Raw genomic sequence first — 12,929 nt, forward strand, 5'->3', positions numbered from 1 at the left:
GCGTACAGCATGTCACTAACTATCTGTTAATTTACACTTTTGGCCTCTGTAACCCCAAAAATGGCCCAAACTTAAAGGAATAATTTACCATTTGCAGATAAAGCAAAACCCGACTTCATTGTTTCGAAATAGTTTTAAAATGCCAGTTAGGGACACAAACAAACAATGTTAAAATTCTAATCAGTATAATCAATCTCAAGCATGCGTAAACATACAATATGTGAACAAAATAATCACATTGTTAAATAAACGCAAGATAATAAAAAGGGGGGGGGGGTCAGGTGTAAATTTCTCCAATGTGTCTTAATCTACAAATGAAATTTGTTGAGATCGCAATTGCTGATCTGTAAATCAACAAACATGTCGGGGAGAAAAGAAAACCAGTGGGACTCGAACCTATCATCTACTGCTTTCCGGGCAGCGACACTACCACCAGGCTTTCCCTGGTAGCCGACAGTGACGTGATAGACATGGGACAATACCCAAGCTCCGGATTACCGACAACCGTAGTTAAGTAGTCCAAGGCGGACGAGGTATATTAATTAAACGAAAGATATTATTCAGAGGGGTGAAAATTCTGGCTGAGTTTCTTCAATATGTCTTTCTCTAGAAATGAAATTTCCTAAGATCGCAACTGTTGATCTGTAAATTAACATCATTTGTGACCGCGCATCACAAAACCAACATTTGCACGCATTAATTTTGTGTGAGGACTGGAAAAAGGTGTGAACTGGGTCAACCCCCCCCCCCCCCTCCCCAATCCTGTGGTTTTCATATTTTCTGAAAGTGCAAGTCTTTTTCTACTTTATGCCAACGTTTTGGGATCAAAAGGAACAGGAGATTGTTGTTTTAGCATTTTTCTTGAACACTTTTTTGTAGCAGTTTGTCATTAGGTATAGGGTTTTCCTTTTGATTTCTTGAAAAGAAGAAAAAAAAAAACATGTATACACTCTTAAAGGATGAAGGTACTGCTTTGGAAGTTGGCATCAATCATGGACAGAATGCCTTTAGTAAACATGCTTAATTTCAGCTCTATCTGATATATATATATATATATATATATATATATTTTTTTTTTTTTTTTTTTGGGGGGGGGGGGGGGGTTGCTCTGGTGGTTAACATTCTGGTTTGTCCCATTCAACGCACAGCCAGCACAGCTTGGTAAAGGTTAAGCACTTGAATAGACCCTGTACTTCAGCGCCTCTTTTCTCTGTTCACACTTTCTGGAAAGCCTGCTTTCCTCCCCAATATTTTGATAGGTTAGGAGAGTTGACTTGAGTTATACATCATTTTAAAGCTAGTCAGCATTTGTTTTTTAACCAAAATCCCTGTCAGGTGACTTTTTGTTGGTTTTGTGTGCAGGGTCACAGTTGGATAGGCAGACAAATTGAAGAAAGTTACACCTGAATAAATTTGCTTCTAAACTAAACCGTTGTGGTTTGTTGGGAAAAATTAGTTATTTCTCCGTAGATTTTAAGCTGTATTGGTAAACTTTTATACAACCTTGCATCACAAAGCTAACAAAACGTCACCAGGCATGTGTTTTCCGTTAAGGGAAGGTGCTGAAAGAGCAGACTTTAAGCTTTTAAATGATGTATGATCCAAGTAAAATGGATTCTCCTAACTTATATATTAACAGGGGCGTCACCAGCTTTTTTTTTTTCAAGGGGGTGCGTTTTGACACTGAATGTACCCTGCGAGATTCTGTCTTTTTATTTGATTTATTGTTTCCTGTATCATAATGAACATTTACATAATACACTCTACTGTCATGTATATAAATACATTGTTAGTGACACGTATTCATAAGAATAAAAACTACCGGAAAAACACAACAAAATTCGACTTTCCTAGATGAATATTCATGAACATCCACCGTATTCTCGTCAAGTATTCTTTATTCTGAAGTCTCTGAACAGTAACCTCTTTTCGCAGTCTTTATGGGATAAAGCAATGCAGCAAGTCTAAGAAAAACAAAAATGATAATAATAATATATCTCAATTGATTCGTCGAATTCATCATTGAGACAGAACAAAGGTGTTATTGATAGATCTTAATTTTGAATATTTTATGAGATGTCCTTATTCTCTAGTATGATAAGCTATGCAAATGGTGAATTTTGTGCGGCGCTAGATAGACTGAGATTCAGTGGAGAGCTCACAGGTCAAAGGCGAATCTACGATTTTACAGGATTTGACCTCTAAGAATATTATTGTCGGGCCAATGATGTAGGGGATGTGGAGATATTTGACCGATGAGATGTACTTGTAAACCGATCATGCTGTACATGTATTCATAAAATTTGAATAGTATAAGCAAGTCTATCTGTTCAAAGCATACAGGGTGCTATAAAATAAGAGAAATACTTCCAAATACAAAGTACGAAGTGCATACTTTCATGAAGTATTTAGTAAATTCGCTATTATACTGATTAAACGGCGTCAAATGAAGGCCATTCAGGATCTAACTGCACTATTGTCCCATAAATTAAAACATGTACAAGAAAAATAACGTAAGGAGAAAAAGCATTATGCTTGTTCAGTTCGAAAGTCTAAGAACACATTTTTTACTTTCTTTCTGTTCATTATTGTTCGATATATCATGGGCTCTCGCCAGGCAAAATATACAAAGTCCTACTTATGGTAATTGCAATAACTTGGGTTCATCCGACTCTCAAAATGGAATCAATAAGGACATAATGGTCTGTCAAGCGTATTTTTTGTGCCTCGATGCAAGAAGCCTCCCCATGCCAAATCACCCATCCCCTATATTCACCGATCTGTCCATCTCCCTCAGCCAAATCGGCAGATGGAAAGCAAAGATTTGAAGAATATATTTCTTTTTTGGATCATGATTTTCTCTTTCCACATAATTGATCTTCAAAGCGGGTAAGCTGAGCTGGGATCGCACACATACATGATTTCATTGCTCACCCAATATTCATCATTTCTTATTCGTCTCGTATCAACGCATTATTGACACACCATGACGTTGATTTAGGTTTCAGAACAAAGTGGAGTAATTACCGACCGCTTTCCCTCCTTTATAATATTCTGTGAAACTTCACCTAATGATTTTTTTTTTCAAAAACACACAAAATTTCCGCTTCATATCACACATCTCACTTTCGTTGTAAAAAACTACAGCCATATAGAAAAATGGCCTCATTTTTCACAGAATTATAGATATTTCTCTCTTTTTCTTTTTTTTTTCTTATGTGTTTGTATTGCAGAGAGTATGCACTATCACTGTTTTAGTGTGTTATTTCAAAAGTTCGTTGTTCTGAAACTGAACAAGTCCGAGAATGAAAACATCGTTATTCTGATTTTTTTTTTCAATTCGAAAAAAAAAAAATCCCTATCCAAATAGAAAAAATAAAACCTAACATGTAATCCTAAAACTGTCTCGCACAGTATAATTAGTACAGCTGTAGCAAAGTATGAAAGCTTGAAGCAGATGGGCATATTATCTCATTCAAATTCGACTTCAGACTTTTTAAAAGGCACAAAACACCCAGACTTTTTTTTTCTGTGTCAGGCTTTATTCAGAAGCTCTTTTTTTCTTCACATGGTGCTTTGTACAATATGAATCCTTCAAACACACGTTGAATCTCGTAATATTTACTGAGGTTGCTTTGACCAGATAGACTTGCTTATACTATTCAAATTTTATGAATACATCTACAGCATGATCGGTTTACAAATACATCTCATCGGTCAAATATCTCCACATCCCCTACATCATTGGCCCGACAATAATATTCTTAGAGGTCAAATCCTGTAAAATCGTAGATTCGCCTTTGACCTGTGAGCTCTCCACTGAATCTCAGTCTATCTAGCGCCGCACAAAATTCACCATTTGCATAGCTTATCATACTAGAGAAAAAGGACATCTCATAAAATATTCAAAATTAAGATCTATCAATAACACCTTTGTTGAATTCGACGAATCAATTGAGATATATTATTATTATCATTTTTGTTTTTCTTAGACTTGCTGCATTGCTTTATCCCATAAAGACTGCGAAAAGAGGTTACTGTTCAGAGACTTCAGAATAAAGAATACTTGACGAGAATACGGTGGATGTTCATGAATATTCATCTAGGAAAGTAGATTTTTGTTGTGTTTTTCCGGTAGGTTTGTATATAAGCGGCTTAAGGAAATTGAAAAAAAAAAGTTCCTTGATAATCGATAAGTCTCTATTCAACACGTTTAAAATCACACAAAAGAATGCAAAGACGTTGTTATTCCCTGTACATACACAAAACAGTAACAAATTGCATTCTTGGAGAGACTCATCTTCATTACTGTTTGGAGGTTTTTTAAACTACTGCAACATAAATTCTACTGCATACATTCCAAACTCATTGAATGAGGGCTCTGCGCAAACATTTCAAAAGTTTATGTCGGGTCTCATCCTGAATGACTCGAAGTTCTTGACATATATTTAAAAACCACTTTACTCATTGCGAACAAGTTCGTAATCACTTATTATCCAATAATGGTTAATAAGGCCCGGTCACACAACCCAAAATTCGCGTAAACGCATGAATCACGCAAGAAATTTGAGCCTTACATGCGCGATTTACGCATTTCATTCTCAGTCGTCGCGCACAATTGATCCACGTATTCGTCTGACTTTGCGCTGAAAGTACGTGGTTTGCTTATGATTTTTGCGTGATCTTTACGCAGTTCTTGCGCACTTCGTTGGTGATAATCATCGCGCTAATCAGCGAAAATTCTCGACGGACAAGCACGCACAACCGAATCTCATGCATAATTCATGCGTTTACGCAATTTTGGGGCTGTGTGACCAGAGTGACCGAGCCCTAAGTGATTATGTAGCCAAGTTTCAATTATGCCAATATGATTTGAAAAACAATTTGATAAACTGGGGATGTTTGCATAGTCTGCGAATATTCAAATGTAACACATTAAATTGTAAGCTTACATTTTCTAAAAAGAAAAATATATATATATAAACGCATGAGGTAAAGTGGTAAATGTCTCATGATTAAACCAAGTTTAAGAAATCAACCATGTTCGGTAATATCTTCACCTTATGTCAACATAATTTCATTATCACATGAGCAACGAGCTTATGGAAGGCAAAAGGACGAGGAATAATAACACTTTATCGAAATACATTTCTTTCAGATGAATGATGTCGAGTTAATTGCACGTTATCATAACGAGTGAATTCAACTTGACAACAAAGTGCAGGAATCCCACTAGACCGACACCAACGAGTCATACAGCCCACGAGTTCACGTCTAAAACAGGTCCATGAGCCATACAGCTCACGAGTATAGTCCAAGATTTCGACACTATAGGCAACTAAAGCCCATTAGTTCGACACTAGGTAAAAACAGACCGCAAGTTCGACAGATATCATACTTAGCTTAATGTGTTCATCTCGTGGGCCTTAGTGTGAAGCTAATGAGCTGTATAAATCATGGGCTGTATGACTTATGATCTGTATGACACGTGGTCTGTGACTCGTGGGTGTCAGTCTCGCAACGTGCACCCGAATGTACACATGTATGACTAAGCCTTATGAAACGACAATTTATCATTCACATCAATTTTCAGGGAAGCAGTTTAAACAATGAAAAGTAAATCCTATTGGATTTCAAAAATTATCGTGCACAAACGTATGTAATATGAGAAGCATGTTATAGCATTCAAGAAGAACTAGACGAGGAGGGATAGTGATATTATTAAGAGGAGGTGAATGTGAAAGAATGAGATAGCGAGAAAACATTATTATTGACTTAAGAAATAATTAAAGTGTATGGATGTTTCAGTGATTAAGATGAATTGCAGATATTTCAAAACACTATTGAAAGTAAATATAGAAATTTCAACTGCAACTAGTGTGATGAGATAGTTGTGGTGTAGCGGACCCCAGGTGTGTTATATAAGGGATTGAGTGTTTCTCCTCTTACATTTTAAGACTGAATAAAAGCAGGAAAATAATTTCTAAATATTTTTTGTGACGCTTTGGAAAGCACCTACAGGTGCATGAATTAGCGAGCAATGAATGTTTATGTGTGCAGTAGTCACACGGCCATAAAATCGCCCACTGCCATATATTTCCCCGCTGGTTCTTCATTAGTAGGGGCTTGAGTCGCTTATTGAAGGTTCATAGATAATATGAGCCTTGGGTTATCAGTGGCGTCTTTCCTTCATGATAAGCTTCACAATGTCTTCCAATAGGGAGCAGTAGTCCTCGTCGTTGGATTTTGGTATTACCACGATACGGATGAAGTTGCAGCTAGAGAATCTTCCACTTTTGTTTACGGCCAAGACAAACTTCATACCGAAGATCCCTCACCTCCTTCTCAAGCCTTTCCGTTCGTTCTTCATTTGCTTTTTGTTTTTTCTTCCATGTCCCTATTAACACTCGTGCAATCAAATTCAATCGCTGCCCCGAGCTTTGATTCCACCAGTTGCATGCTTTCAAGAAGAAGATTTCAAGGCTCTTGTGATCACTGGCTTGAAGTTCTTTTGCAATATCCAAAATATAGCTAACCTTCATTCGGGACCTCGGCATCTTTGCACTCGATAGTGGCTAGAATGCCAGGCATAGGTTCTGAGGTGTTGGGATTCCTTCGGGCGGGCACATCCTCCGGTTGGCTGTCGGGTCAAGTTCCGTCTACCCCGGTGCTTCTACTTGGCATTACTATCTTGGATGTTTTGGGTCTTTAACGTTCACCTGAAATCAACTTTGTCCTTCTTGACAGGTAATCTCTTTGATGATTATTCATTGTGAAGGGTATACTCAAAGGCCACCCCAGGGTCATATCCAGTAAGGTTTGGGAGTTGGTAAGGTTATGTGTTTCTAAGGAGTGGTCATGTTATGTGCCGCCAAGGAGTGATGCGCATTAACGCTAAAGAGCAAAAGTCACAATTTACGCTCAAAGCATTTCATGTCTTATCTCTGTGTACATGCATAATTTGGACATTGCCTAAGAAGATGTGATCGTCCCGGCAAAGATTGACTTACGCGGAGGTGCCTGAATGGGAAACGTATGGAAAAAAAAAGCTAAATAGATGTTCCAATAATTCGAGAGGATTCAGGGACTTACGGATAGATAAATGGCTCGCAAATTGAGTTGGCCACTGTTTAATTTTTGCGCTTCATTATGCTAATTGGAGCGTGAAATGACAGTAGGATTGCATGATCATAATTACAGGGGTGGAACTGTATATTTGAACTTGTCATGCAATGTCATTCAATCATATCATAATAAGCGTACACGCCTAGTAAATCTAAACAGCGTTACAACTGCAGGTTTGTTTGTTTGTTTTTTCAACAAGGTTCTGCTTTGGCAAACTTATCGTAGGCAATGGCGTTATGCAAGTATCCCACGGATATTTGAAATACAATACTTCCCGCGTGATAGAATAAACCTGTTTCTATAGTCATACTCAAATCACGGATAATACAGTAACAACAAAGAGATAATACCTGGTCTCTAATCGTCATCCTTGATAGAATTGGATTTGTAGTGATTGGATGTAAGCTAATAACATTGCCTTCAGTTCACCTTGTAGCGCTGCAAGATATCGTGGTTCAATCGTCAGATTAAGTATGGTGTGACGTCATATTAATTTACTATGGGGGAACAAGTGGGTTACAATATCTGTTGACTGCCATGTATTTTGCCAGCTGCTCCCAGAAATAAGCCTGCCCTTCAGGGCCTCGCGGCCACACAAGATATGCCCGATTATCACTGAGGAATAGACGGATGAGAAATGGCATGTCGGCGTCAGGTATGTCTTCCAGGAACACAAGCACGATCTTTTCCATCTGGACCTCATTAACATGATCAAGGGCGAGTCGAAATTTGAGAAGGAACATGTGGTTCTTGAGAGCATTTGCGCTGACTAGAAAAACTAGCTTCAAGCTATTTTCCACAAGTAGGCTGACAGAATCCAGGTAGTACATCCCAAGCATTAGGGCCTCATCTCCAAAAGCAAGTCGGTCGTATTCGGGTAGGTTCTCTTCCAGACCGCGTCGGAAGATCTCATCCGCCCACTCTTCGTCCTCATCGTGGATGACAACATACATATCGTACTGGAAAAATTCCCGTTGCTGCTGCGGAATGATTTCCCGGTAACCAATAAAATGGATTTTGCACAGAAAGAGCCCGTACCTGATTTTCCAGCGATTATGGTAGATCAGGACAAGGGCCAGTGTACTACACACAGCGCTGGCTGCCACTGACAAGTACAGCACAAACTGTGGACCACACTCTGTAACTGGATCAAAATCCCATAAAAGTTTTCCTGCAGCAGACTTGAACGAACCGTCGTAAGAACATTTGGTACCGGCACTATTTTTAAGATCAATAGCCTTTCCAGCAACCCACTTGGGTAACCATTTCAGGGAACAGTTGCAAATCCATGGATTTTCTGACAAACTCAGTACCGATAGAGTTTGTTGTATAGGCTCAAAGGTCGTGAAATGTAGCGTGACGAGACTATTGGATGTAAGATCTAATCGAGTTAAGTTCACAACGTTTCGAAACATATTGCCGTGCAAGTAGACTAGATCATTTCCAGCTAATAGTAGTTCGCGCAGTTGAAATGTATCATTTAGGAAACTGTGGGGAATAAAATGTAATCGATTGTCACTTAGACTCAGAATTTGGAGATTGAAAAGCCCGTCAACCAGGGGAGGTCTTATAGATAAGTCGCAATTGTGTAGGTATAACTCTCTCAAACTGGTCAGGTTTTTGAAGAAACGTCGGATATAACTGACATGTCGTTGAGGGAAAGGTCCAATACACGCAATTCAAATAAGCCTTCAAAGGAGGATATGCGATTAACTTTATCCCAAAGATCAACAGCGGATATCTTAGTATCGGCAAGGTTTATTTTCTGGAGAAAAGGGGCGTTTCTTTGAAATGTTCCGGGCGAAATCATACCTCGGGGGATTAAATTGGCTCTGCGAAGGTCTAAGTCTTTCAACGTGTGCGCATTTATCTGAAGTGTAGTTGTGAAGGTGCAGACCATCAATGTAAGAGTATTTAGCGATTCTAGATCCGAAAACGAAACGCCTGCTTGTTTGTTAAAATTGTTATGAGATAAATCGAAAACCTTCAGATTCTTCAGACCGTTGAAAGCGTGAGTCCCTATTCGCTCAAAACTATTATGCTGGAGAAAAAGTGATGTGATGAGATTTGCACTCCAAACCGCATTGTCCAAGTTTATGACAGATATATTGTTGTATTTCAGGTCCAGTTTCCGCAGCGAAGACATACCAGAAAAATAGCTGGGTTCAATCACTTCAAGTCGGTTGTAAGCAAGATCCAGTTCAGAGACGTCGGTCAAATTTTCGAACCCTCCTGGAATGAGATGTTTCAGTTCATTCGAGCCAAGGTTTAGCCAGTCAAGTTGTTTTCCATGTAATGCACTGAATAGCCCAGGTCGTATGGAGGTAAGACCTATGTCTTCGATACTAAGCGAAGCTATTGTTGAAGACGCCCCTACGCCCTCGAATAAGTGACGGAGCTCTTTCTCTGGTAGTAGTATTCCGCTCATATCAAGGTCTTTGACTTTGAGGGACGAAATTGTGGCTGGGCTAACGAGGTGTATTGGGTTGTAGGACAGATCAAGAAAACCTACAGTGCAGTCCATTACAAAAGCATGTTTAGAAAGATCTGCCAGCTTGTTGTACGCAAGTGGCATAGATTCAAATGATACGTTGTGGCAATTCGTCCAGTTGACGTTCTGCAAAACGTTCCATCTTAAGTCAACAGTGGAGTTCGGGGCCATCGCCCTAAAGAGATCATCAGAGACATATGCAAGGTTGCTATAGTGTAGCACGATATCCGTAAGGTTATTGCTGGCAAACATGTCCCCTCGAAGCACCGGAAGAAATGGGTTGTCCGATAGATTCAAAAGGTGCAGAAATGACAGCATCAAGAACGTGCCGCTCTCTATAAACGAAACGTTGTTTTTGGAAATGACTAGGGAACGTAATTGTTTGTAGATCAAGAATGATTTATTGTGTAAAGCTGTGATCTGATTTTCACCCAATTTAAGAACCTCAGTGCTGTCGGGCAGGTACTCCGGCACCGAAGACAGTCCCATGTCCTCGCAGGTCGCACTCCGAGATTCAATATCGATTTCACAGTTCATCGATCGATCTGCTGGGTATTCCGTCTTCACTATAGTGAAGGTGGTGACGTGCATTAGAATTGATCCGGCGATTCGCGTCTTGTCCTTGAATTGCATGTCTATCGCTGTTGTCACTGTGCCCTGCGCTGATACAAACAGAGCGAAAAGGATTTGAAATGAGTTGTATTATCATCACATCCCTGTGAAAACTCTGTTTGTTTGTTTTTTTTTTTTCAATATTATGTGACCCTGCAACACAGAACCAACACCAACCACCACACAAAAATAACCAGACATGGATGTGAAGTTTAAGGTAAATTATAAAAGATTTGGTATCAAGCTTAAAAATGATGTATAACGTAATTCATCTAAAGAAAGCACACAAAAGTGTTTACCTTAAAAAAAGCAGGGGTGGTACTCTCAAATAATATATAGTGTCTATTCGAGAGCCCAATCATTATAGAATCTGTAGTCTGCGAAATGAATGGGGAAAACAATATGTACAACTTTATAGCATTAACATTGGGCAGTATTAAAAACGCAAAAACCAACTTGCCATTAAGCAAAGGATAAAGATCATATGAGTGATCGTTTGCTAGCCCTGCACAAGCAATATAAGGCTAGTGCTTTCAACATTCAAACAGATGTGTTTGAGCGGAAATTAACATTTTCCTGACATAGCAGGAATGCCATAAGATTACGCTCATCAATGTACACACGGACACAGACAGACAGACAGACAGACACACACACACACACACACACACACACACCTTTAAGCAAATAAGTATAGCCTGATTTCCATTTCAACTGCATGCTGCCTATAGTAGCAGGAATCTGCAAGATTGCACTCGGAGAGAGGTCTCTTTGCTCTCCACAAATAATGTGAGACATCCTATTCGTTTCTATTCACATTTTGCGTGCTTGCCACTGGACATTTTCCGTGTTGAATTTAGCTGAATCAAGTTGAATTGACGAGGTTTGTTCAGTGGAAATAGGAGCCCAGAGTCTAAAATACACTCAGGTTACAAACAAGGTAAAAATTACAGTGATACACAAATAACAAGGTGTTTACATTAAACATTCAGAAACCATACTTACAATCATATTAAATTAACAATGTGACCATGCATCACAAAACCAGCCAAAAGTTGCGAGATATGGATTTTCATTTAAGAGCAGATTCTGAAAGAGCAGACTCTAAGCTTTAAAATGATGTATAACTCAATTCAAAAGGACTCTCCTAACCAATACTGATATTGGAAAGAAAGAACACACTCTGCAAAGTGTGAACTTAGAAAAGAGGCTGTGAAGTAAAGGGTCTATTTGTGACCCTGCACCTCAAAACAAACAAAAAGTCGCCAGACATGAATTTTTAGTTAAGACCATATTCTGAAAGAGCAGACTTTAAGCTTTAAAAATGATGTATAACCCAAATCAAATGGACTCTCCTAACCTATCTAAATATTGGAAAGAAAGCATAAACTCAGGAAAAGTGTGAACTGAGAAAAGAGGCTCTGAAGTACAGTGTCTATTCAAGCGCTTAATCTTTACCAAACCATGCTGGCTGTGCGATGAATGGGACAAAAACAGGAAGTAAACCACCAGAGAAACAACAATGAAGGGATTATTAGATTAAACTGAAATTAAGCATGCCTCATTAACACATTCTGTCCATAATCAATGCCAACTTTCAAAGCAGTAGCACTATCTTTTCAAAAGTTATTAGAGTTGAAAGTGAAGAGTGTGGACAAGGTTTTTCAGGAATGAAAAAGGGATTCTAAAGACACACCTAATCACACTATTCTACCAAAAATGTTCGAGATAAACTGCTAAAAAGCACACTTTCCTGCCCATTTTATGATACCAAATTTTATCATAATGTAAAAAAAAGACCCGCTCTTTCAGAAAATATTAAAAAGGTCAAGTTAGGCTAGGTTGACCCATTTCACTTATTTTCAGTCCTCACGCAAAATCAGTGTGTGCGACTTTATGTTCGTTTTGAGGTGCACGGTCACATTTAGTCTGGCAGCCGAGGGGGCTAAGTACTTTTTTTTCTGATATAGTTTTTTTTTTTTCTTTCTTGATTATTCGTCTTTGGGGTCTCTACAATGATATTCAGGTGGGTGTGGAGCTCTCACCCTTGGGCAATTCTAATTAGTCAAAATGGCGTCCAAAATGGCCGTCATGACGCCTGAAAGCCAGCAAAAATGGATATATCTCATATTTTTTGACACTGAAACAGGAGTACCTCAATTGGAACACTTATCTAAAAGACCAGTAATATCAGTATCATGTCTTAAATTGCCGAGCAGAATCTAGTTGCCACGGTAATCATCAACTAATTGGAACAAACCTTGAAAAATTAGAAAATTATACAGAATACACGCAAAAATGCTTGTTATTCGTTCGACGTGCACAAAATATCAATAACCTCCATACTCCTTACAAAGAAAATCTCAATGAAATTACCTTTAATCAAGCCTACTTTATTTGTCGTTGCCATAGCAACCTAGACTTAAATCAAATTATAAATAATTGCCTAAGGATTGAACTGTAGTATATATAGCAATGATGTGAAAATGTGACATACCACATTTCAGGTCTTTACTCCACATATGCCTACATGGGTAGCACGTACCGGTACCTCCCTCTAAGAGCGCAAAACGATTCCCCCCCCCCCTGCCCCCTGTAACAAATGATTGAATAATTATCCAAAGACCAAAATGAACAATAATGACACTTTTTTGTCTAAGATTGTCAATTTCATAACTGAAAATAATACTACACTAATGTA

The 12,929-nt window shown here is 38.6% G+C and overlaps 1 protein-coding gene across 1 annotated transcript; it reads right to left on the reverse strand.

Moving 5' to 3' along the window:
* Positions 1-7,622: 7,622 nt before the first annotated feature.
* On the reverse strand, positions 7,623-10,249 carry LOC140247040 (uncharacterized). The gene is given in 2 exon segments (XM_072326335.1): positions 7,623-8,755; positions 8,758-10,249. Coding segments are annotated over 2 exon segments (2,625 nt in total).
* Positions 10,250-12,929: the final 2,680 nt, after the last annotated feature.

This window comes from Diadema setosum, chromosome 3 (assembly GCF_964275005.1).
Source record: "Diadema setosum chromosome 3, eeDiaSeto1, whole genome shotgun sequence".
NCBI lineage: Eukaryota > Metazoa > Echinodermata > Echinoidea > Diadematoida > Diadematidae > Diadema > Diadema setosum.